The following is a 26,209-nucleotide window of genomic DNA, read 5'->3' as shown; positions in this document are numbered from 1 at the left end:
CGAGCATATCTATTATATATATATTTGGAAACTTGTTCATTAAATGTCTGCTTTCTGACACAACGAGAGAGATTGCACCCAAGTTTGGAATGGCAATTCCAAAGATGGAGGAGCCAGTTTTTATCTTTTGCTTGGGAACCGGATGCCCTTTTGAAACAAGATGGCAGACCAAAGTGTTCCAAACTACACAGTTTTTGAAACCTCTGAAGATACTGTCACCCAATATGGGGATGATGAGTAGGTTTTGATTCAAACATGAGCTGTTTGATCCAAACTGAGGACTGAACCCTTCATTCACCACTGTTACCCCAGCAGGATAGAAAAGGAGACCTAATGCTGGAAGTGGTCGGGTGGAGAGAACAACTGGCTACTGCCTCCTTGCTGGCACAGCCCTGGGAGTCAGTCTCATCTTTTGTTATGTCCCCAAGGGTGATGGTAACAGTTGATGCAGGGATCAGTTTCAGGTGTGGTGCCAAGTGAGGTGGGCACTTCCCATCCCATAATTTAGTGGGAGGTGGCGACACTGAAGCACATTGAGATGAGACACATTGGGGGAAATAGTATGGCAGGGGGCGAAGAGGGGAAGATGAGGAGGCACATGCAGCAGTAACTGTGCAGGAGATGCCCACCTGGCTGCAGGGTCTGCTTTGCCATCTTTTTCCATACAGGGTATGCTCTGGTGCAGCAGCAGGATTGAACTCCCTTGCTCTCTGCACTATGGTCAGAGGGGGGAGGAGGAGATACTGTGCCTCCTTCACCTCCATGAGCCACAAAAGGTTTTCAAAGCTGTGATTAAAGTTACATTAGGCATTAATAAATCTTAGTGTTTTTTTGGTACTTCCAGACAGTTGTAAACAGAGAACAGGGAGAAACTCAAGGCAGATTAAACAGCACGTGTTATTGTTTGTGCAGGAAGTCAGTGATAGAACCAGCTTAAAAGAACAGCCCCAGCATCTGAATTCAGTGAAGTCCCGTTACAGAAGCTGCTTGAACAAATAGGCTACCACAGATCCAAAAGGAAACCCAAGAACTTGCCGCCACTTGCATTCATGGCTGTTGGTGCAGATAATTTATTATTATTATTCGCATGGGATTTTCAGCTGTTTGGTTTGTTGGACACCCCATCTGACACAGGTGATTATAAGGAGAAGAAGAAATAACCGAATTATATTCACAATAAAGCTATCCTTGGAATGCACTGGCATTTAGCCCAACTTTCTCCACATAGTATATGTGTAGCTCACTTACAACACCCGTGTTTAGCATCATAAAACTATCACAAGAAAGGGGAGTGAGATGGTTAGGATAGGATTTCAGGCCACAGCTGAAATAGGCAAAGTCTCAAAAATTATACACACACACACACTAACTTTAATGTGCCAATATTTATATTTTAATGTGTCAACCAATCTTCTCATAAACATAGGGAAATGCTAAAGACCACCATATATCTATAGTATTGAATTTATAGTTGCATAGTGAGCTTTCGTCCATTTGAGTACATTCTCTTTCAAAACGTTTCTCAGAGATCATGCAGTCCTTCTTTCTTGTGCTTAGGTCACTAGTTTCCTTCTGCTGCACTGAAGCAGATGCGGCAGGAAAAATGCTGCGTTCCCATCCTCTGGTAAAATATTAAGGAAGTCCCTCAATTCCAGTTCCATGGCAATGACAGATAATGTTTCTGGGCAGGGAAGATACACCATGTTTAAGTAGATTCTCTTTAACCATCAATTCTTACTTTGCCTAATTATGTTTATCCTTGAAAATGTTGCGATTTGTGCAGAAATGTGCTCACTTAGCATCTGCTCTGAACCCAGTTCTTTAATATAGTCATTAAAAGCACCTCCCCGCCATCACAGCCATCTATACACCTAAAAGTTTAAAACAACAACAACACTGCAAAGACTCTGCACACCCACAAACTGACAAGAAGTACATTTCTTTACCTGTTAGGGATGACAGGAGTACAGAATAGTTGTCTCCAGGATGTCTGATTCGTTGACAGAGCTCAGGAAGGAGTTTGTTCCACCACAGAGCCTAAGCCAGCCGCAAGACCCAAAGAGAGACGGAGAAAATACCAAGAGTGCTATGAAGTTCCTGAAGGAATCCAACCTCTTTGTTTCTTAACACATTTAACATACACACAAACTTTCTGTCTTAACGGAGAACCTTTAAATACAACATATATTTATATTTGTCACTCATATCTGTGAAGTATAGCTTGTCAGGGTTCTTCTTAAACTTAGCAACAAACAAGAGCGATGGCTCCCTCTTGTGATACTAAGAATTCAGGGCAAAGTACAAGTCGAGATGAAAGAAGTGACAAAATGCCTAACAGTGCCAAGGAAAGCTTCATTCTGTGACCTGCAGAAATCATGCAAAATTATATATACTTTATACAATGCACTCCCTTCTAAGTTTAGCACATTGTACACTTTTAGGATTATGAATTGCAGCAACGGTTATACGACAGAGCTTCACAACCCATGGTGTGAGCTGGCTTATTACGAGACTGGCCAGAGTTTTATAACTAGGCTCCCTTGCTTGAATGCAAATGCTAATCCAAGATTTAATAAAAGAGAAACCAAGCTTTGTAAAAGTCCTCATGCCAGCCATGTATACATGTATGTATGTATGTATGTATGTGTGTTCAATACACAAGCCCAAAGCTTTGCTCAGACTTGCTGAATGTTGGCAACACAGAGTTTAGAATTGTGCACTAATGGGGTCACTATATTGTGGATGGAGCAATTCCCATCAATAACAATGTACATGACATCAGCGTGTACATGACATTTCAGGACAGCAGAAGCTTTGTAACATCAAGTGTGATGGTTAAAAGGCAGCTGAGGAAACTGCAGCAGGAAAGCAACAAACAGCCTCCAAGGTGTGTCTTCTCGAAAGAACACCAGTTTTCTATATCCAGCAGAATAAAGCAAGCCTTATGAGCATTTCACACAAGCACTGAAGTACATTTCAACTGTGAGCAAAAAAACAACAACGCCTGAGCAAAGTATTGAATAAAGGTTAATCACTTTTAACAAATGCATGGAAAGCTGATCAAGTTAAGGAAAGGCTATCAGTACAAATAGTTGTATCATTTTCCAGTGGTGCTTTTTTGTTCATGGGTTTAAAGGGGGGGGGGAACAGAGCTAAGACTAAATGAAGGTAATAAACGAAGCTCACCCGACATTCATGCTTCAATTCATGTTGGGCGTAGGGTATGACAGCTTGAGGGCATCTTTCCAGAAGTTTGTCAATGGATCTCTCATACTGCCCTAACCGAGTATCGCAAAGAATGTGGATGCTCAGGCCAGAAATAGTCTCTTCTGGAAGGGCCTCCAACAGTGGCAGAATGGAAGGTATATTGAAGTATGGGCTACATAAGAGAGACTGAAGGGCGGGGGCAGAAACATTATATCTAGAATTTAAGACACAATGAAAAAACCAAACCATACCAACGTAGACATGGACTGGAAGACACCAACCATTTTTTAAATAACAAAAATACCTCTCAAACCCCCCCCCCCACAATGTTTTCATCATTAAGAACTGCTTGGCAGACTGGGTGAGCCAAGAAAAAACCAAAGCAAATGCAATTTTTAATTGCCTTGTTTAGATTAAGACCCATGTCTGCTATCCTCACTTGTATGCCCATTCCTTCTTTTGGGGTCGTTCTTGCTTTGAACGATGCCCTTGCTGCATATTGGGATATTTCTGGCCTGACCTGAAGCATGCATTCAAGGCATTCAGTCTAATTATAGGCAGTCAGTCTTCTTTTCAGCCCCAGTGTCTTCAAGGCTGAAGAAATGGTTCAGAAAAGCCTAGGACGGGAATGGGGAACCTGTGACTTTCTGGATATGGTTGTCTCATTACTCCTGACCAATTGCCATGCTGGTTGGAGCTGATGGGGGTTGGAATCTAGGCCGCATATTGAGCACCACAGCTTCTCCTTATCTTTAAAATAAACCATGTCCCTGCACACACCTTAAATGAGATCAAACACAGGTCTTTTTTAATCTACAGAGACTAGGGCCCAGGGTTGCTGTGGGGTGCCTTCCAGATGTTTGAACTACAACTCACAGAGTTCCTGATCTTTGGTCATGCTGGCTGAGTGTGATGAGAATGGCAGTCCACAACATCTGCAGAGCACCATGCAGGGGTGAAACTAGGCTTTATTTCACCCAGGTCAAAGACCCAGTTTGGCACACACTCCATGTGCATTTGTGCAAGCATGCAAGCACGCACACACACATGCATTGAGAGTCTCAATGGTGCCCCTCTGGAGGCTTCACCCAGGGCAATAAAACCCATCTAGCCCCCCCCCCCAATAGCTACAGCTCTGCACCATGTTATTTACCCCTGGGCTATAGAGAGAAAAGATGCAGGAGAGGGTAAGCATTTTATACCTGTAATTTTGAAAAGTCGTCAGAAGCATTCTGGTCAGAAGGAGGAATTAATGACATCATGAAAGTAACCCAAGGAAAAATGAGTCCATAATGACCACAGGAATTTATCTGAACAAGTGCAAAAATAAATAAGAAGAAGCCATTAACATTCTAAGCATTTTTATGTCTAATTTCCAAGTCCTCATTTAAGGGGGTCAAAAAAAAAGCACACTCCCAGTTTATTTGCAGACTAAATTTCAGTTGTAAGTCATTTGTTTTGAAATATATAGTACTCCTGAAAGAACTATTGCCCCCCCCCCAATATTATAAAAGTCTCCATTTCATCTAGAACCAAACTGACGCAGTTCCATCCAAACATGTTTGCACACACACATACTGTCAGGCTTCAGGGAATCGGCTTCCTCCCCCATGGCTGTACATGAGCAGATAAAAAAAAGGGAATTCTTGCCAGTTAGTTTCTTTAATAAACACAGTGAAGAACAAAAGAAAGCATCTTCCCAGAATGGCGGTGCTCCCAATTAAGGGTCACTCCCTCTTCCGTCCCTATTAATCTACATCACTCCTACATCTTGTAATCTGAGCTTGTGGCCTCTGCGCTTTCTGTTCTGACACTTTCTGAGCTCTCCGTGACTTTGGGGGAGGGTGTGTGTGTAGATACTATCCAGAGGCTGTGAATCTGTTAACTCTCTCTCTTCTAGTGTTTCTTCTGCTAGCTGTTCCCCATCCATTATTTCCCAGCTTCTGCTTTCTGAACTATGCCCCTCTGCAAACCACTGTTCCAAATCTATACTGTCCTCCTGCTTCTGAGAAGATTCAGGATCAGGATCAGGAGGAGGGAGTGGCTTCCGCCACTCTTCCTCGGTGCAGCCATCCTCAGCACGGTCCCTGACACACACACACACACACACACGTAGGATACAAACTCTGCTTACCAGATCTTCAGTGGTTTTCAGTGGCTTAGTATTGGGCAACTGCTTCCTGGAGAGCCTCCAAATATACTGCTCAGCAAGTTTAAAATGCAGCTCTTGTACCACTTCTTTCTGACTGCATGCGACAAGAAGGGCTTCCCAGAAGTCCACTAAGAGCTGGGGGACGGCATCTTCCTCCTTGGCACTCAGCATCTGTTTTTTCCAAAATATTAAGGGAAAGAGCTGCTTACACACAAACAAAATGTAGCCGATTTGTTGTAGATCTCGTTTAAGCAAATATCCTTTAAGCAAGGAGGGATAATCAGAAACGTTAAGCGGGGGAGACATCTCCAGAGGCATCAGTACACAATATGTGGGTGCAATGCAAAAAAAAATGATGTGCCCAAGAGAATCACCCCCATCGTTCATCCCGGACACTGAGGTCCAGCACCGAGGGCCTTCTGGCGGTTCCCTCCCTGCAAGAAGTGAGGTTACAGGGAACCAGGCAGAGGGCGTCCTCAGTAGTGGCGCCCACCCTGTGGAACACCCTCCCAGCCCCCACCAGATGTCAAGGCATCTGTTTATGGAAGTTTTTTAAATGTTTGTGCTGTATTGTGTTTTTAATATTCAGTTGGAAGCCACCCAGAGTGGCTGGGGAAACCCAGCGAGATGGGCGGGGTATAAATAATAAATAACCAATTTATATTTATATTTATTATTATCAGCTTCTTTGGTTATGCCCCTTAGCCAACAAAGAGGAAGGGAGCTGTTGAATTTGCCATACTCTCCTCTTGCTGTTTATGGAGCTGTATGAGAAGTCTGACCGCAACTTTCTTCCCACAGATGGGAATTGCACTTTTAGTTCGTTCTTCCTTTGTCTAGTGATGGGACACAGACTGCTTCGGAAGTTCCAAATAAACAAACTATTAATAAAAGCTAAATGTCAAACCTTGATGTACGCGTCTGCTTCTTCCAGCTCAATTTTGCTGTTTTCGTGTAAAGCCAACATTGAAGCCACAAGGAACCCAGGCCTCGTCTCCCTAAGATAAACCGCAAGCTCAGTCGGGACAACTTGCCCTTTAATTTGCTGTCTCAGGAGTCTCGGCTCCACAATAAAACCACACACCAGCATCATCTGCAGACCAAAGAAAGGAAAAAAAGAAAAAGGTGAGAGAATATTTAGATGTTGGCATTCCTCCCCACTCTACTCTGAAAGAGGGCTGATTCAGTTTCACTTTTTGAGCTCTGGTACAAACACAGGCCAAGGCAAAGGTGAACATTTAAATCCTACCCATCTCTACAAACAAGGGCAGAGATAATGTTCTTGATGGCTTACTCATAGGAGGAAGCAACAGGACGGCACGTTCCCTTGCCCTCCCCGCCCTCCTCCTACAGAGCACAAGTTGTCTAACTGTGGTTAACTGTTGCATTGGCATCAACATTAAGAACACGTACAGCCAATTAGGCTCTCACTCAAGCCAGGAAATAAAAGCTGGTTTCTCCCACTTATAGCCTGGTGCAAAGAAAACGGTTAACTAATAATCCCCAGTGGGAAACAGTTCCCATTCCATAGGAGGAAGATCCCAGGGCCAGTTGCTTGTGGTTTAGCAGGAAGGCTATTGCCTGTTACTTTCAAGTAACTCTGGAAATAGGTGCACTACTCTACTAAAACGTCAGGAGCGGTCGTGAGACAGGAAGAGAACCTTGAGTTCCACACACTGGGATCATGCCACAATAATGCACAGGAGAATTATGTGCAGAAGGGAAGACGAAAACAGATCAGGATACGAGAGGTGCCATGACAATATTATAGGAAATGGGATTACAAACATGTATCGATACTGAATTGTCTTCCTACAGACTGATTTAATATGCAGGGAAACTGAGGGATTAAGGCGGTGCTTCTCAAACCTGGGTCCCCCAGTGTTGTTGGACTACAACTCCTATCATCCCTAGCTAGCAGGAACCAAAGTTTGAGAACACTAGATTAAGGAGAAGGGGGAATGCAGGCATATACCTGTGCAAGAGAAAGATGCTGTTGATCTACAAAGACTATCTTCTACCAAATTGTCCATCAACATTAGCCTATTTTCCCTGCCTCCACTAGTCTACTTTCTTTGCCACACCCCCTTCTCTCTGTTCACATGTCCCAAAAGGACACATAGATGTGGAAAGGACTATAGAGCCATTGGCTCCAAATCCCTGTCTAAAAAGTCAGGATCATTCAACCAAATGGAGAGCAGAAGTCAATGTTATCCACTTCCACCTTTCCAAATGCCACAAGCAAGAACACAGGAAGGTGTCTTATACTGCAGTCAGATCACTGGCCTATCCAGCCCAGAAATGTTTGCTCTGAAAGGAAGCAGATCCCAGGAACGGCTTTTCGCTCTATCACCTACTAGCTTCACTTTAAAAACAGAACGAAATGAAGATGTTGGGAATTGAAGCTGGAACCCTCTGCATATAAAGCCAGCGCTACTGCTGACTTCCTGTTCTTCCCCAAAGCAGGGAACAAGTCCATGTGTCCACATGGAGAAAAGCTTCAAATAACTACAACCAATGGTAGTTGCTTCTAGCCTGTAGCTAATGGGTTGCTGAGATATTGCAAACATGTCTCTGGCAACAGGTGTTGTTGTTGCATATATATATGCGCAATTGGATTTTGCCAATAAAAGAGAAAATCTGAATTAAATTGGGTGGGTAGGTAGAGATACAGGATTGCCATTTTGATGCTAATGACATTGACTGGATGCTGTAAAAAACCACGAATGCATGAGAAGCAAGGCATTCACAACTCCGTGCCATCTAGAAGCACGTTGTATAGCTCAGGCACGACCAACAGGTAGATTGTGATCTACCGGGAGATCACTAGACGTCTGTGGTAGATCACTGGTAGATAACTGGCTCCCCCCAAAGAAGCTCAACTACTTTGGCTCCCCTAAAAAAGTTCAACAACTTTGACCTGAACCCCCCAAAACAGGGTAGATCACTGCCAGTTTTTAACTCTGTTGGCAGATTGGAGTCTCTTGGGAGCTGGCCACCCCTGGTATATCTGAAGGGGAAACAACTTTCGCAACAACCCTAGTTCTCTACTCACTCCCACTGCGCATAACGGTACAGGAGACAACAACCTTGACACAAATATTGATGCAAAGTCAGCAGGGCGTACCTCCGCATAGCTGTCCAGCTCACTTTTACATCCATCGCGGTCTCCCATTTTCAGAGCCATAGAAGCCTTGGTTAGCGTCACCACAACAGACGGCACAACCTCTTCTACTTTCTGTAGATATTCAATTGCTATTTCAGGAGACACTTTTCTCATGCAAGGGCTGCAGAGGACCTGGGGTATTTGGTTCGACTCGGCAGGGTGGAATATATGGAGTACTTTGGCTGCCAATTCCTGGTAAACGAAAGAGACATGTTTTTAAAAAGCAAAACAACAGCTGTGCTTTGTTTTCAATACAAGGCCTCTTTCTACCCATGAACATTCTGTATAATTTGCCCATAAATCATCAGGGGTGCTAGGGGAACAAGTACTAATTTACCTGTTTCAAGTGTTTGTTTGTTTTTAAATGCAGGGCAGCTGAAGCCATTATTTCGTTCTTGAGAAGGTTGCAGGTAATCTCAGGGTCACACACAAGCACCTTGGTTTGGGACATCCACTTCAAATCTACTTCCACTGTGTACAACCTGTGGCCCTCCACAAGTTGCTGTGTGCCCTTCAGTATGGTCATTGGTCAGGGATGATGCAAACTGCAGTCCAACAATATCTGGTGGACCACAGGTTTCCTATCCCTGATGCATCTCCTAGGGAGTTATAGGTGTGTAGTATTCATTCATCCACAGATCCCAATTAGAATAGCAACGTGCTAAAGTTTCACATAGTTATACTTTTTCTTCTTCTGTAAGTGCTTCTAGAACTTTGCATAATTTCCTCAATAACGGTTAAAGCAGGACAGTACAGTCGTACTGGAAGTTGAATGCCTTGCAAGTCAAACGTTTTGGCTCCTGAACGCCGCAAACCCGGAAGAGAGCGTTCCGGTTTGCAAACGTTCTTTGGAACCCTGATGCTGCTTCTGCGGCTTCCAATTGGCTGCAGGAGCTACCTGCAGCCAATCGGAAGCCACGCCTTGGTTTCTGAACATTTTGGAAGTCGAATGGACTTCCAGAACAGATTCTGCTCAACTTTTGAGTTACGACTGTATTATCATTCCATTTTACATAGAGGACCACTGAGGATGAGAGGCTAGCCTAAGGCCTCTCAGTGCAAGGGAGAGAAATTTTGAGGAAAGGGCTTCCAACCTGCATTATACCACTTAACTAGGTACAAACAACAAGTCACCTCTTTTTTTTTTCATAAAAGGAACTTCTTATTTAGAAGATGCTCCACCAGTAACACCTTTTCTCAAATTGATCTAAATATCAACACAGTTTTTACATCTCATGAAAAGCGACCAACAATGAAGTATAAATTCTAGTTTCCTGAGATTCACAGCAGCTCCTTTTACAAAGGCTGGCTCAGATTATACTTTTGGATACTTTTTCACTCTCATAAAAGGAAATTTGTTCACATGATAGTCATTTGACAAGCCAGCCAGAGGCTTATTGAGTAAGCCACGAGGAAGTTACATTAATGGAACCGCTTGCAGTCCATTAAAAGTGGCATACGGTTATTACATCAAAAGGTACATTCTGGAGGTTGGTAATGGCAGACGTTGCCTTGGCAAACATGTCTGAGCTTCCAATTCAGGCCTGCCACCAAACATGGAAGTAGATCTGTTACACATGAACACAAAATAAGCCATCTTCTACAGAGAAAGAGAAACAACAACAACAACAAAAGGAACCATAGTCTTACTTCACTCAGCTCCTCGTCTGTGTCTTCACAAAGGGAATGATACAAGTAAAAAATAATCCCCTTTTCGTACTTATGCATTTTATCTTCAAACGTTGGGTCTACTCTCTTCAGAACATCAGTCACGGATAGACCGGACATCTTGTAGTAAGGCAGAGCAAGGTGGAAGTCTTTGGTGTTAAACCTGAAAGTACAGAAACTACTAAACACCACAAACCTACATGAAGAGTCATATATCTTAACAGAAATGCTTCAGCACGGGGATGGAAAACCTGGCTCCCTTTGGGACTCCGCCAAGCATGAGAGTTGTCATCCAGCAACATCCAGAGAGCCGAAGAGTCCCTCTCTTTGCATTAACAAGATACTTTCAATAAACAGCTTTTCATATTAGGCCAAGTCTCACTGTTATGCCAGGATTAAGGCTGTGTCTCCAACTTGTAAGGTTTATACTCCCAATATTGACAGGCTGACGTTTGCTCATCTTTTCCAATGAGTAGCAACCAAACCAAGATGACTTCTAAGCACAGCCTAATGGATGGGGAGGAAATAACCGGGATGGGGGAATACCTTATGGAATGTTCAAGAAAAGAGTCACAATGAAGGACCACAATCGAAGTGAGATCCAACTTTGTGCAAGCCAACCTGCTCCCACAGTGGAGTATTGCTTCCGCAAGAACCCTATGACACAGGTGTAAGCGGCATTTGGCCCTCCAGCTGTTGCTGAATTAAACCAAGGAGCGGTTCTTAAAAATAAGTAACAGATAAGAGTTACAGGAACCCGTATTGTGTGAACATACAAATAGAAACAAAACATACCAAGGTAACTACCGTCGTACCTTGGTTATCGAACACTTTGGTACTCGTACGTATTGGCTCCCGAACGATCAAAACCTGGAAGTGAGTGGTCTGGTTTTTGAACATTTTTTTGGGAAGCCGAACGTCTGATGCAGCTTCTGCTATTGTTTCTGGTGCGCCTGCGCAACTGGAAGCCAATCGGAAGCTGCGCCTTGGTTTCCAGATGTTTCAGAAGTCAAACGGACTTCCGATATGCATTCTGTTTGAAAACCAAGGTATGATTGTATATAACAAGTGAGAAGTTTCACAATGTTCGAGACACTGGAATTATCCAAACAGTACACTACAGACCACAAAGCAGCTCTCCAATAAATATGGAACAAGATTTGCAGGATCAAACCTTGTTTCATGCTTCTTCAAGCAATGGAGAGCATGGATGGATGGCAGCTAAGGAATCTTCATTCCCTCCATTCTTTGGTGGATTCCCTCCCCCCCCCCTTTTCAGAATAGTGTCAATGCAGTAGACCCTGTTAAGCTGCTAATGATCCCATTCATCTGCAAGCAGCCAACAAAATTACAATACAGTACTGTGGGGCCCAATAGTGCTATATTTTCATTCACTGGGACTGAATATGTGAAAGCTGCTAGTCAAAACAAAATTGCACTACAACTCCAATCAGTCCCAGCAAGCACAGCCAATGGCTATTGATGACTGGAGTTGTAGTTCAGCAACATCTGGAAGGCCAAAGGTTCGCCACACCTGCTTTTACAGAAGTCCAGGCAGCCAACAATGGAAACGCCAACAATGGAAATCTGTAGCCTATGTAAATTATGACTGGGCCAGAAAGCAGAGGCTGTGTGCCCATTGACATGCTGTATGAAGCAACAATGCTAGTTGATGGAAGCGGGGGGGGGGGGGGAGAGCAAGCTGTTGCTTTTCCATGCATACATCTTTGTATTATATACGAAGATTTAAAGAAGATTATATAAAGATGTTTAAACAGGAGTCACCCAAGTGTAAGCATTTATGGATACGAAATCGAAGAAATTCAAACCTGCTGTAACAGTCTCCTAGGAGAGCACAGCTTTCCTTTAATGCTGCTAGGAGGTCTTCCTTTTCTGCCGATTCCTTTAGATCAGGGTCCATTAGTGCTGCTCTGACTAATAAGTGAGCCTCACTTAGAAGGTGGATACAACTCTCCGTTCTTACATTTTCATAGGTCTTGCTGTACTCTACCTAGGGCAGAAACAGGGCACACCATAAGGGGGGGGGGAATGCTTGCAGACCTTATGTGAAGTTAGCAAATGCACCGGATTACAATATGCTACTTTATTTCTCTACATAAAAAACCCCCAAAGCAGCGTACAGTACCATTTCTCTGTAAAGCAGGAGAGTTGAAGTAGTGTTCACGATGTATAAATTCCAGCCAGGTTCAGATTCTGGAGGAACCTTGGGTTTGATGCTGTCAGACTTCCGGGAGCTGGAAGAAGTGGGACGTAGGCTCAAGTTACAAGAAAGGAGATTCCTACTAAACATCAGGAAGAACTTTCTGACAGTAAGAGGCTGTGGACTCTCCTTCAATAGAGGTTTTGAAGCAGAGGTTGGATGGCCACCTGCCATGGATGCTTTAGTTGAGATTCCTGCATTGCAGGGGGTTGGACTAGACGACAATCAAGGTCCCTTCCAACTCTTGATTCTATGTTTCTTTGTTTTTGCATTTACGTCCCACCATTTTTTTCAAGGAGTTCAAGGTGTTCTCACCCTCCTCGTTTAACACACACAACAACCCTGTGAGGCAGGTTAGGCTGAGAGGCAGTGACTGGTCCAAGGCCACTCAGTGAGCTTCATGGCAAAGTAGGGGAGCTGAACTCTGGCACCCTTGGGCCCTAGTCTAACACTCTAAACCACTAAACCACACTGGCTGTTAAAATACACATGTACCCATAATTATGACTTTTAGGTATTTCAGTTATTTATGCTATCAAGAGCCCTCGAGACATTAAAACTAGTCGACAGTAAAAAAATAAAAATAAAAATTGAAGGTGGGGCTGACAAGTGGGATAGCCCTGACTTCCTTGGAGTTGGAAGGTGAAGAAGTCTGAAGGGAGAGCACCTATGAAGCATTTTAGGACCCTGAGAAATCTTGGCTCTAAGATGCATGGAGGGCTTCTACAGATACAAAAGGCGACAAGAACAGCGAAAAGGGCGTCGTTGAAATCCACTCCCATACATGTTTATTTCACCCCAATTGTAACGCTTACAACGTTTACGATAGGGTAAAGTTGGGTGCGTGTACCCCCATCACGTCTACTGATGCCACCAGAGATGTCCCAAGCCAGCCTCTGTTCGAACATATGAACTATTGCACTCACAGGAGTCTCCTCGAAGGCTTTTTTCTCTCCGTAATGTCTTCGGTCTCTGCTTTTGTCAAAACTATGACGTGGTTCTTGAAGTGAGAAATAGCTTTCAGCCCTATAAAAAGCTGCATCCTCAAGGCACAGACATCCAGGGACACAGGGGGGCAAGCCTGTGAAGAAATAGTTCTTACGTTATCTTGAGCAAGTTCATTAAAGCTTCAAGTTTCTTACAGGGTCCAGAGTGGCATGGTGATCATTTCCAAGCTGAGTGACATTAAAAAAGCCCATAAACCCTCTGTAAGGGAGATTCAGGGGTCTAAATAGGAAAATATTGTATGCTGTGTGAAGTTCTCAATCTACATGAGAAAATCTACATTTTATGATCTTGAGTGCTCAGGCGGTGACTCTGCTTTTTACATAGTTAGACAGTTACCGGTATATAAGGTGTGTTTCCCCACCCCTTTTCCTGACAGCGTTTGTATGGTTTTGTCATGGCCTTTGGATAGTACAATAAAGCTTATTTTGTTTTGATTTGACATAAGCCCCTTCACTGTTCAGTCACTGCAGTATGTAGACTAAAGGTCTACAGGTTTCACAGAGAGGTATGTAAGTTGCTTATCTTTTTCACATGATCAAACTTAGAATTGGCAACAGTTCAGGATTTCTCCATTCTCTTCAGTGGAGGAGAGAAAGGTTTCCATCTCCTCCTCTAGCGCCAACAGAGTGCTGAGGAAAACTAAGTAAAGCTTCTCTGTACGCTTACTGAAATCTGCCCAGCATCAATTTGAGACAGGTTTTTAAAACCTGCTTTCCATTAGGTGACTGTTACAATGCCTACAAACATGTTTATCTGGCTGCGGCTGATGGGAGCTGAGCCCAACAACACCTGAAAAGGTGCACAGGGTCCCCCAACCTTAGTTTAAGGCCTACAGGACAGTCCATTTGCAACAGTAACCCCCAACTTCTGCAGCACACACCTCCTTGCCACACTATCTGACCAGATGAAAGCAACAAGTACTAAACCAGGGATAGGCAACCTAAGGCCCGTGGGCTGGATGAGGCCCAATCGCCTTCTTAATCCGGCCCGCGGACAGTCTGGGAACCAGTGTGTTTTCTCATGAGTAGAATGTGTCCTTTTATTTAAAATGTATCTCTGGGTTATTTGTGGGGCCTGCCTGGTGTTTTTACATGAGTAGAATGTGTGCTTTTATTTAAAATGCATCTCTGGGTTATTTGTGGGGCATAGGAATTCGTTCACCCCCCCAAAAAAAAAAATATAGTCCGGCCCACCACATGGTCTGAGGGACAATGGACCGGCCCACGGCTGAAAAAGGTTGCTGACCCCTGTACTAAACAAAAGGAAACTCAGGATTGTTGCAAGCCATGCAGATGCAAGATGCAGGTGTGAACTGTGGGCATTAGGAGTCAATCTGAGGTTTGAATCCACTCACTTTTAGCGTAGTATCAATGTATGGATCTTCATCACGAGCGGCTGCTGCGCTGCATCTCACAGTAAAGCACTGCAGGTTGTTGCTAGCGAAGAAAAAGAAAGCCACTGGATAGGTGGTTTTGCATCGCACCGTGGTTATAAAGTACCCACGCCAATGCTGCAATATCTAGATGCTAACTGAACTTAAACCCATTGATTCCAATAGGTCTGTGATGGATACAACACCCATTATGCATTATAGCTCTGATCCTAAACCTCTGCTGCTTTTAGAGAGATCTTTGGGAGAAGAAAAGGCAAAGGAGTAAACAAATCTGGAGAGGAGTTCCTATCCAAGCGCCTTATGTGCCTTCTGTTCCAGAAACTACTGCAGCCAAGCTGGTGCCAAGTGTATCACTCTGCTTTTCTTTGGACCACACCAGCGAGGCTAAGAGAGGGGCCTTGTGTCTGGGCAGCCCAGGACATTCACACACACTGCCTAGGCTTGCGCCCCAGAGAGATCACTTTGGTACTGATAACGCAGTGGTTTGGCTTCACCCTCAGATGCACACTTCATTGTTTCTCAAGACAGACAAATGGCAACAATGCGTCGTGCTATTATTGTATTTCAACTGATTTTTTTTAAAACTGTTTTGAGCACCAAAATATTTGTGCAAAATGCAGCATTTAAATTTAACTATGGCTATAATACCTTGTGATAACATGTAGGAATTGCGGGGTGAGTACCGCCTGTTGGGACCTCTCTGAATACTGGTAGGTGGAAATCAGCTCCACTAAGTTGCCCACCGTGTAGAGGTATCCAATGTGAGGCAGAGAAAAAAAGCAGAAGAGACTCAGAAGTTCTCGCTTAGCTGGTTCGGCTCCGCCGGTTGTTGCAGAATTCCCTAGATGAAAGGAAGAAAGCAGTTACTCCCCAGGCTCCCTTTCTTTAGGGAGGCATCCGCTCTCAGACAGCCTGCAGAATGTTTTATAAATATATTTAGCCGTGAGTGAAGAGAGCAGCCCATGCTACATTCACCCGGGTCTCCGTTTTCGAGTTAAGAATTCTGAGATAAAGCTCTTTCACTCCGTAGCCTATAAGCACTAGAGCAGGCACCACCAAACTTGGCCCTCCAGATGTTTTGGGACTACAGTTCCCATCATCCCTGACCACTGGGTCTTGTTAGCTAGGAGTTGTAGTCCCAAAACATCCGGAGGGCCGAGTTTGGGGATGCATGCACTAGAGATATTATTCTGCAAGAGTGAAAGCCAAACGAAAACATAATAATGGGAATGTTTATTAACTCTTGATTTGATCCAGCTTACTGACAAATTGTCAAAGGATAAAGAGAGGTACCCTAAGCCATTTTGGTTATTAGGAGGAGTTTGGATTTGATATCCCGCTTTATTACTACCCGAAGGAATCTCAAAGCGGCTAACATTCTCCTTTCCCTTCCTCCCCACAACAAACACTCTGTGAGGTGAGTGGGGCTGAGAGACTTCAGAGAAGTGTGACTAGCCCAAGGTCACCCAGCAGCTGCATGTGGAGGAGCGGAGACGCAAACCCAGTTCCTCAGATTACGAGTCTACAGCTCTTAACCATTACACCACTATGAGGCAGTGCTCTGTTGGAATGCTGGCATTCGTAGGAAATCATCACCTATATTTACTCCTTAGCATGCAATGGTTTTTATCCTTTTACTGTTGTCAACAGCTTTGCTGATTTAGCAGTATATAAATGCTTTTAATAATTTAATATTTGACTAAATATTAGCCTACATTTAATGTACACTCTTCTTACAATGTAACTGCTCTCCTGCCTGACACCCATTCCAGCATCAATTGGATACAACAAGACCCCCACCTCCTGCCCCATTTTCATCCAGCCCATGCTTTATATATCAGAAATATAGAATATGCTGACATACCTGATCACACAGTAGCACAACAAAAAAGCAAAGGAAAAAGGGACAGCGATAGATCTAAAGTCTACTCAGAGTATGATTAATGTTGTGAAGCACCTACAGACTATAAAAAGCATTGTTAGCCAAGAGAAAACTAAGATAATGCCAGTATTTTACAAAAGGAATTCAATCCTTAATTCAACACAGAAGAAAGCTCTCTTCTGAATTTAGCATTCAAAGCTAAATTCAAAACAATGTACTTTTAAAGATTTATGGCATCTAAAATTATATATAAAAATCTAATCAGAGTCAGCTACTACTCTTGTGACTAAATTACTCCTAATGTTATTTAAAGACAATGTGATTTCTAGGAATAGGATTTTTATGTCACAGAACTTCTGTAAAACACTCTAGAGAGCTATGCTTTGAATGAATGTATTTAATTGAAATCCCCTTTATTTATTGCTTTTAATTTCATTTATAAGTCGCCTCCCATGAAAGAGCTCAAAGCAATTCTACAATAAAAATCGACAACATATATAAAAACAAATTTCACACCCAGATTCATAATCTCTAGCATTCCCACATCTTGCATAATTAATAGGGTTGTGGGTTTTTTTTCTGGAAGGGGAGCTGCTCCCCAGTGAACCATAATCCCCAGTTTTCATTTGCTCCCAATGCTTTACTTAGCCCTTTCCCCCAGAAAGATTGTGGTGGATGCCCACGAAGGCTGCTACTAGAAATGCAGATGTCACAAGCCTACCTGTTACATACACAGGCAGCAGCTGGAGAGAGTGCAGCTTGGCGTCATCACCAGAGAAGGCAAAGGAGGATATGTCTAGAGCAAAACGTCTAAAAAGAAACGTGACGGGTGAAATAATTCCAAGCCAACATATAGGCATGAGCTGCTCACAAAACATCTGGAAGAATGTTGTAAGCACTGCTGTGAGGCAGAAACTTGCATCCCAATACATGGGCAAGTACATAGAAACCCATGGGACCAAGGCAATATGAATATCCAACAGCTAGAATGGTCTCCAAAAGAGAAACAACTGGCTTTTGTCCCACGACTGAACTCACTAAGTGTGCATGGTATGTTCTAAGCTAGAGTGGAATAATGATCAATGATCTATTAGTTATATATGTACTGTTGGATATGGATCCAATAGTGGGGCCAATAGTTAAGACGGCAGTTTATGCACATGCTGTAGAGCAGGGTTGCCAAACTAAGGTCTGTGGGCTGGGTACGGCCCGAGCAAGCCTATTATCCGGCCCCCGCTGACCCCCGCCGCCTGCTCTTACCGGAGCGGCTGCCCATCTCTGGATCAGCCGGCACCGGAAATAGCTTGTGTGCATGTGTCATTTCCGGCGCACCTCTGGGTCTGCGGAGGCCTGTGCGCACGCACACAAGCTATTTCCAGCGCCGCACCAGAAAAAGCGAGAGCGTGCGTGTATGGGCACACGCGCTCCCCCGCCCTCCACACAATCGGTGCCGGAGAAACTGGCCTGGGGCCGGGTAAGTCTGCCAACCCCTGCTGTAGAGGGAAGTGAGGGGCAGAGATGGGGCTTGTCAACCTGGGAACGTAGCCCATCTAGGAGAAGGAAAACTCTTATCCTAAATCTCCACTGCCTGCAGGATATATTCTGGAGAAGAAAATGCTAAAGAGTAAACCCTACACAAATCCAGAGTGGAGTCCTTAAGACGGCTTGTATGCCTCTTTCTTGCAACTCCTGTAGCCAAACCGGTGGGAAATATACTGCTCCTTTGGACCACATCAGCGAGGATAAGAGGGAGTCTTGTCTGTGCAGCAACACACTCTGCCCAGGCTTGTGCCCCAGGGAGGTCACTTCGGTGCTGCTAACATAGCGGTTTGACTTCAGCCCCAGAGGCCACACTCCGTTGTCTCTCAAGGCAGACGGATGCCAACAATGACAATGTATATATGACTTCATTTAAAATAGATTTTCAATAAAATAATTGACTACCTGTACAGAACATATTGCAACTGGAAGTTTGACTCTTCACCGACTAAGCCCGTTGACTCCAGAGTAACAGATATTCCACATTGCCTGCTTTCTTCCCCAAGGAGCTCCACAGGTTGCTGACAGATAACAAAGTCATCTGACTCAAATGGAGTTGAATCAGGTTCCTCTTTTACACCTTTAATAAATGGAGCAAAGAATCAGGTTTACAACCCGGGGTGGGGGGTGGGGTGGTGGTGGAGCCTTATTTGCCCCTACGGGTTCCCATTGTTGCGCCCGGTGAGAGAACATGGAAGTAAAAAAAAACCTGAGGCTTCTGGCTTCAGAGAGAGAGAAAGATTTAATTTCTGCATGCAGAGGTACCTGGGTGTTTAGATAGCCAAGCAAGTACAAAACTAGTCAAATTTCAGACAGTTCTTATAGACAGTTCTCTGGCTCTCTTCCCACCCCAGAAAACTTCCTCTTGTCCATATAAGGAACATTTCCTGTTGTACATTTCCTGTTATACATATAAGGCAAAGGACATATAAGGCAAAAGAACATTTAGCCAGAGTTGGTTCATGCGCACTCCAGCAAGGCCATCCTATCTCTTGACCTAGGCAACAGTTCCTCTCTGCAAGGACAGCTACAGTACTCTCTGCGTAAGGTCTACTGTTCTTATCTCCAGACACTTAGTAAGGCAAAGCTTGCCAGAGAGAAGTACAATGCAGATCAAAGTTCACAGCTTTACAGAGCAGTTTCATACAGAAAAGCTTAACAGGGGCACTTTTATACTTAATACATTCACTGGACTAACAATACATTCAGGTAAATATATAGGTTAGCTAATTAACCCCTTCCATTCCCTCCTCTTCTTCGGACCGCTGGAATTCTTTCTCCAGCGCGTCCCTGGGAAATGACTGATATTCTCTAGCAAGGGCAATGAGCTGAAGAATCCATGACACAACTTTATATGCATGCATTGCATTAAACTGAAAATACAAAGGCAAAATAACAATGGGGGACACAATATCAACAGATACAACTAAAGATCTTTTACATCGAATATTCCTAACACTAATTACAGAAACTGTTCAACTGGTCACATTATCTGGTAACTGGTCAACACAAATTAAGGCAATATGATCATTCAGTCCTCCCATTCAGTGTTCTTTTCCTTCCCTTTCTTCTATAGGCGTGCACAGGGCCAATGCTGCTGTGGCAGCAGGCCTTTGTTGCTTCTTGGCCTTTGTTGCTTCCCTGGATCTTCAGCTTCAAAGGATGTTTCAGCACACTGTGGCAGGTCCTGTCTCTACACCACTGGCAGTGTTGTCAAAAAGACTCTGCAGGATCTTTGCCACTTAGGTTTCAGAATCGCTGCATAGGGATAAAACTGGCTTAGCAAAGCTACATGGCATTAGGGCACCTGCTAAAAGAATAGGAGATAGTTACAGAGATTATATCTGCCCTTGGAGGGTGGTGTCTTGGGCCCCTCCAGCCTTTCTTTTGCCTCACAGATTAACCTCACAGGTATCGATATTGATCACACCTCAGTCCTCCTCCCTGTTGGAGGCAAGCTAGAATAACCCAATCAAATAAGGACAGCCTCCCATACACTCACAAGATATTACTGACCATGCCGAATCACTATCTCCTCGAAATACAATATTCTTCCGCAATGATTATCCCATAGCTTGGTCTACTTCTTTGGCCCAGAATAATAATTTAGTTCATTTTTCCAATCCATGCAAACACTCTAAACTTAGAATACACACAAATATAAACAAATACACAATACAATCATACTATCACCACAATTTCAGACCAATTTAACATAAAACTCTGCTAATGTCAGGGAACAGAAAGATACAATTTCCCCCCAAATAAGATCCATTTCTCCAACATCACTTTCAAACACACTACTAGAGCCATTGCAATTCTCACTATCTTGACATCCTTCAGAACATTCTCCTTTTTTAAAAAAAAACAAAACTTTTACATAGCAACTAATCTTTTCCAATATAACATTGTACAAGTGATCTAGGGTGTTTGGGTATAGCTATTTTCTCCTTACTGTCTTCTCTTTTCTAATGTTCCATTTCTCCATCCCAATTATATTACCAATTCCAACAGCCATATCAGAGACTAACTTTCCCTCCTCTTCTATTTCCTGCATCCAAGCACCAGCCATTGATCCTCAGTACCTAATTTTCTACTTACCACCTCACCAAGCCTATCAGGACCTTGTGTCCAAGAATTAACTCACCACCACCAACCTATTTTTGACCCTCAGGAGGACTTAAGGTGGAAACAGGGCAGTAGGGAACAAATTCTAACAGAGTTGGGTTGTCAGACAGAATAGAACTTGGCCTATTTATCTCGCTTCAGAGCCATCGGTTGGTCACTCTCATCATCTCACACATGGCGGCCAGCTTAGCAAAATTGCTAACTCCTCACAACGGTGTTTCATTAGGACAATGGAGTTGAACCCTTGATGTGCTCATTCAAATAGTGACAATTTTCAGGTTTCTTTTAGGTAACAACAAATTATGGACAGGGCAATAGGAAAAACTCCTGTCTTTTTAAAACAATCTTTGAAGGGCTTACTATATATCTACCACCTCTGAAGCAGAGCCATCTTCAGGCCTCTCTCATTGTCTCATGCTTCCATGGCAACAACCTGGCGGTCCTCTCCATGGTTTGGACAATGGATTCACCCCCCTAGATGTGCTCTGCAACCTTGGCATGGAGGGTGGTGTATTGCCTTCAATATTGTTTCCTGCTGGGCAGGGGGTTGGACTAGATGACCCTTGGGGTCCCTTCCAACTCTATGATTCTATGATTCTGTATACCTTCACTTTATCATCAATTTTCCTTCCAATCATTCCAAAAATTTCTGCCCCCTTTTCCTCCTGAGGTTCAAACTTACTCCAAATCCTAACTTACACTGTCAGGGCTACACTGTCAGTTGCTAACCATGAGCCCCTTCCCATTCTACTTCAACATTCTCTTCTCCTTCATTCTACATCCCACAAACCTACATCTACATTCCCAAATAACTTTCTGCCAAGAAGCCATTTCTTCTGTTTCAAAACCTTCCCTGAAAAACTTATAAAATAAAACTTTCCCCTCTAATCAACTTCTGTTGGAAACAATCAAACTGCTCAGAAGACATAATCTTCTTCTTTCTAAAGACATAATCACCTTTCCCCCCCTTTGTGGGAGGCAAATTTCCTTCCTTTGCAAGATTCACTGCTGCAAAGAGAAAAATCCTTGCTGTTTAAACTAAGGCTTCTCTCTGTTTCTGTCCATCTCCCCACTCTCATTGCTTTACCAAAGGTCAATTAAGAAACAAAATAAGACTGTACCAGCTTTAAAAACAAACTAACAAACATTCCTGATTGCAAGAGCAGCCCTCCTTTCAATGCTTCAGACACACTTTTACATTCACCTTAACATTGCAGAGAAATACTTTTACAGCCCATTCTATTGAAGACACATACCTTGGCACACAAACAATTTCCAAAACACACTCACCAAACCCTGGGGTTCAAACAGATTCCTTGAAGGGACAACAAAACAAAACAACAAATACAAATTGTGCAGCCACATATACACGGAAAAAAACAGACTTCCCAGACTTCATTGGCAATGCAGCAAGAAATGAAACAATTTTGGGAACACAGAGTTTGGGAACACACATTTTAGGGCTGCTTTCTGCACCACCTTTCCAGCATAAGCCTCAAGCAGGGACCAACACACACACACACACAGGCACTACAGACACAGACAAACTCACAAAAATCACACTGCACAATCACTGCAAACACAGAACTCATACAACACACACATAGTGAAGGAAAAATCATAAAATTATTACAAGTCATAAATTTTTAAACAGCAACAAAAATTCCAATTCCCCATCTCAGCAAGCTCAGGTTCAACCTGGGACACTCCTTCCACCTAACCAGACTTTTTTCATGCACACACTCTCCGCTTCGCTAGGGACACTGAGTTCCTGCGTCTCATTCACTCAATACATCCACTGGAGCGTCCCCATACACCATTCCCATACACAGAGTAAAATCACAGAAAAATTCTTAACCCCCTTCTCTCTCTGAAAAATTCTTAACCCCCTTCTCTCTCCTCAGAGAGGGCACCCCCCTTCTTTTCCCCACAGCCAACGGCACTCTTTTGCTCTCTGCTGGCTCCTTCCTGGCGGCCCTCTATGGCTCACGGCCAGGCTCCTGGCGGCCCTCTATGGCTCACGGCCAGGCTCCGGTGGCAAATCCACTTGCACACTACCGGATTTTAGCGGCGGCCCTCTACGGCACACGGCCGCTGCAGGATCGATCGCATCCTGCGCTTCCCCTTCCCTGGGAAGCTGCTCCCCCTGTGGAGCTTACCTGTCCTCTGCAGATCTTACTTCCCTTCCCCCCTGCGGCCGCTTTCTCTTTCTCCCGTCGCCACGGTGCAGTTTGGCTCTCCCCCTGGGGTGAGCAGGTCCCTTCCCACAAACAGGCAGGAAGCGCGCTTGGGGCCAGCAAACGCCAGACCAGGAGAGCCTTTTCTGCTGTGCAGCGACGCCTCGGACTCCCTGTTTTCTCAATCCCGGGGAACAGCGAAGGGTTCCCGGCCAACGCACCACGTTATGGAGCCTTATTTGCCCCTACGGGTTCCCATTGTTGCGCCCGGTGAGAGAACATGGAAGTAAAAAAAAACCTGAGGCTTCTGGCTTCAGAGAGAGAGAAAGATTTAATTTCTGCATGCAGAGGTACCTGGGTGTTTAGATAGCCAAGCAAGTACAAAACTAGTCAAATTTCAGACAGTTCTTATAGACAGTTCTCTGGCTCTCTTCCCACCCCAGAAAACTTCCTCTTGTCCATATAAGGAACATTTCCTGTTGTACATTTCCTGTTATACATATAAGGCAAAGGACATATAAGGCAAAAGAACATTTAGCCAGAGTTGGTTCATGCGCACTCCAGCAAGGCCATCCTATCTCTTGACCTAGGCAACAGTTCCTCTCTGCAAGGACAGCTACAGTACTCTCTGCGTAAGGTCTACTGTTCTTATCTCCAGACACTTAGTAAGGCAAAGCTTGCCAGAGAGAAGTACAATGCAGATCAAAGTTCACAGCTTTACAGAGCAGTTTCATACAGAAAAGCTTAACAGGGGCACTTTTATACTTAATACATTCACTGGACTAACAATACATTCAGGTAAATATATAGGTTAGCTAATTAACCCCTTCCAGTGGTTAGGAATTTATGACATGCTCAGTGTCCTAAGAATAAAAGCAGCCAACTGCTACTTACAGTATAACTAACAGTATGGATAAAAGTCTTCATATTCATGAAAGCATTCAAATTAGGACTATACAACAAGTTCAGGAATTTGGAATCCTAAAAGGCATTTCTAACCATGGATGGCAAAAAATGAACAACTGAGATGAATGGAAATTCAAATTTTTGCAACCCACATTCTGACTCCTCCCAAAAGATTCAGCATGCCTGAAAAGAGTCTGTAGCATTTAGATCTGTGCATAATAAACATATGCCAAGATGGAACTATTTCAGTTAAGTGCAATTTTATTTTTTCTTCTGCATGACCTGATTGTTTGTTTTTTTGTTTAAAAAACACATACACAAACATTGGGCTGGATCAAGAGAATTAAAGTTTTGTTTGTGCTGACCTGCAAAGACTTGATCAAGAGGATTTGTGATGTGCCATTACAGATAAATTCAATAGCAGGTTCCATGCTCTGGATCCAATCTTAAAATATTAATTCAGCTTCTTCTTGCGTTTTCTAACTATCCACAACTTGCAGTGCCTTTGAAAATAAATCATTTCTCAACTAGTGTGATGGCTAGCTTTACTGAAGGAAGCATTTTATTAACTTGTTTAATCTCTGCTTCCATCCCAAAGATGTTTTTAGAAAGAAAAAACAAACCATAAAAACCAAGGACTACATAGCCTTGCTCTGGAGATTTTAAGTGCCATACTAACCTTTGTGGAACCTTTCAGACACTACAGAGTCACAGGCTTGCTGTCTACTCCTGCCTGCTGCTTTCACACCAGCTTCCAAGTGAAGGATTAGGACCTCTAGTTCTGTTGTTATGGCTATATATCCAGCACAAAACGCAACTTCTGCAGGAGTGACATTATCAATGTGCAGAATTAACAAGCGTTCGAAGTCCAGCACAGTCACATTCTGACTCCTGACCAGATGTTTCAGGCAGAACAAGATCAGTTTATTCTTACAGCCAACAAGCAGGTCTCCAGTTAAAGGACAACAGGAAAAGCACAATGGGGGGTCCGAAAGGGGCAATTCTACAATTGTAATCTGGTTCTTAGACGTTTCAGAATAGGATGCCTCCAGGTTATGCCCTATCATCCGCACACAGACGCGGGAGTTCCCAGTTGACATGCACCTCCAGTTTACATAAGCTCGCAAGAAGAGGCTCGAGTTTTTTTCCTCAACAGTGACCACGTAGTCTCCTGCGGGAGGAAAAAATAGAAGCATTTTTGAAACACAGAATCAATATGTACACCATACATAAGCTGAGGAGTTACCAAGTGAAAAATAGCAAGATGGTGTCACCTTTAAGAGCAATAAATAGGCCACTTCATCTGATTTGTTACCCTGAGTGGCAAATACACAAGAGATTGTGGCCCATGCAAGCATACTCCATAACGAATTTGTTAAGTCTTCCAAAGGTGCCAAAGGACTGTTGTTTATCTTGCTGGGGATTAACACTGGTACACCTCTGGGAATTTCCAAATGAAGTTACATTCACATTATAAAACGTGTACGCTTCTTGAATTAGTTGGTAATGCCACACAAGCAGCAGCAACAGAATCATATCTAGTCCACGATGGTCACTGGGCGATCCTACCTCGCAGGATCGTTGTGAGCACAAATTGACATGGGCTAGGGCGGCGGGGGAAACAATCCTGCACGTGCAGCCTCGAGCTCTTCAGGAGAAAGAGGAACAGGGGCTGACATGCAACGAACGAAACGGAACCTGCCCTCTTCTCGGACGCTTTGGCCAGCTTGCCACTTACCCACTTCGCTGTACGCCATGCGCAGCACCCGCCCCAGGGTGCTGAAAGAGCCGAGAGGCTCGCAGAGCTCCGGCCGGCCGGCGGCGAACACCTCCACCTTGCAGGCGCCCGGCGCACAAGCCACCAGAAGCGTGTCTCGGCCGCAGCAGAAGAGCGCCGGCTCCTGCTTGGCGGGCACCACTTGCTGCGAGCCGAACGGGTGCAAGTTGTAGAGCTGCACCATGGTTCCCGATCGCCCAGGCCGCCTCTCCGCCTCCGCCCGCTGCCGTTGGGAGAACTGCCGTTTCCGCGGCAGGCACCGCCCCACGTCGGTCAGCTGGAAGGAGGCGTCGGCCGCGCCCCCGATCCTCGCTACGGCTTCCCACAAAGGCAGCATCGTAGCGCCGTGCTGCGGCCCTGGGCGGACGCCCATTTATACCCGTGGTTAATGTCCGCATGCAAAGGAAGGCGCGCGGAGTCCCAAACACGGGGAAAGCACTGGTTGTGGTGCCAAGCAGTGCAATCTTACACAAACACCCTCGGAA

General features: G+C 44.2%; 1 protein-coding gene across 1 annotated transcript; it reads right to left on the bottom strand.

Moving 5' to 3' along the window:
• Positions 1-1,383: 1,383 nt before the first annotated feature.
• HPS3 (HPS3 biogenesis of lysosomal organelles complex 2 subunit 1) lies at positions 1,384-25,969 on the bottom strand. The gene is made up of 17 exons (XM_033150417.1): positions 25,686-25,969; positions 24,627-25,118; positions 18,642-18,816; positions 17,419-17,507; positions 15,464-15,656; positions 14,777-14,858; positions 13,341-13,495; positions 12,340-12,448; positions 12,023-12,204; positions 10,176-10,356; positions 8,487-8,717; positions 6,267-6,452; positions 5,342-5,530; positions 4,410-4,517; positions 3,187-3,393; positions 1,947-2,037; positions 1,384-1,681 (listed from the first exon to the last, which is right to left on the bottom strand). The coding sequence occupies exons 1-17, from the start codon at positions 25,906-25,908 to the stop codon at positions 1,554-1,556; spliced, it is 3,021 nt and encodes a 1,006-aa protein (XP_033006308.1). The 5' UTR covers positions 25,909-25,969; the 3' UTR covers positions 1,384-1,553.
• Positions 25,970-26,209: the final 240 nt, after the last annotated feature.

The sequence above is a fragment of the Lacerta agilis genome, chromosome 5 (assembly GCF_009819535.1).
Source record: "Lacerta agilis isolate rLacAgi1 chromosome 5, rLacAgi1.pri, whole genome shotgun sequence".
Classification (NCBI taxonomy): Eukaryota; Metazoa; Chordata; class Lepidosauria; order Squamata; family Lacertidae; genus Lacerta; species Lacerta agilis.
This window is presented reverse-complemented; position numbering and strand designations above follow the sequence as displayed.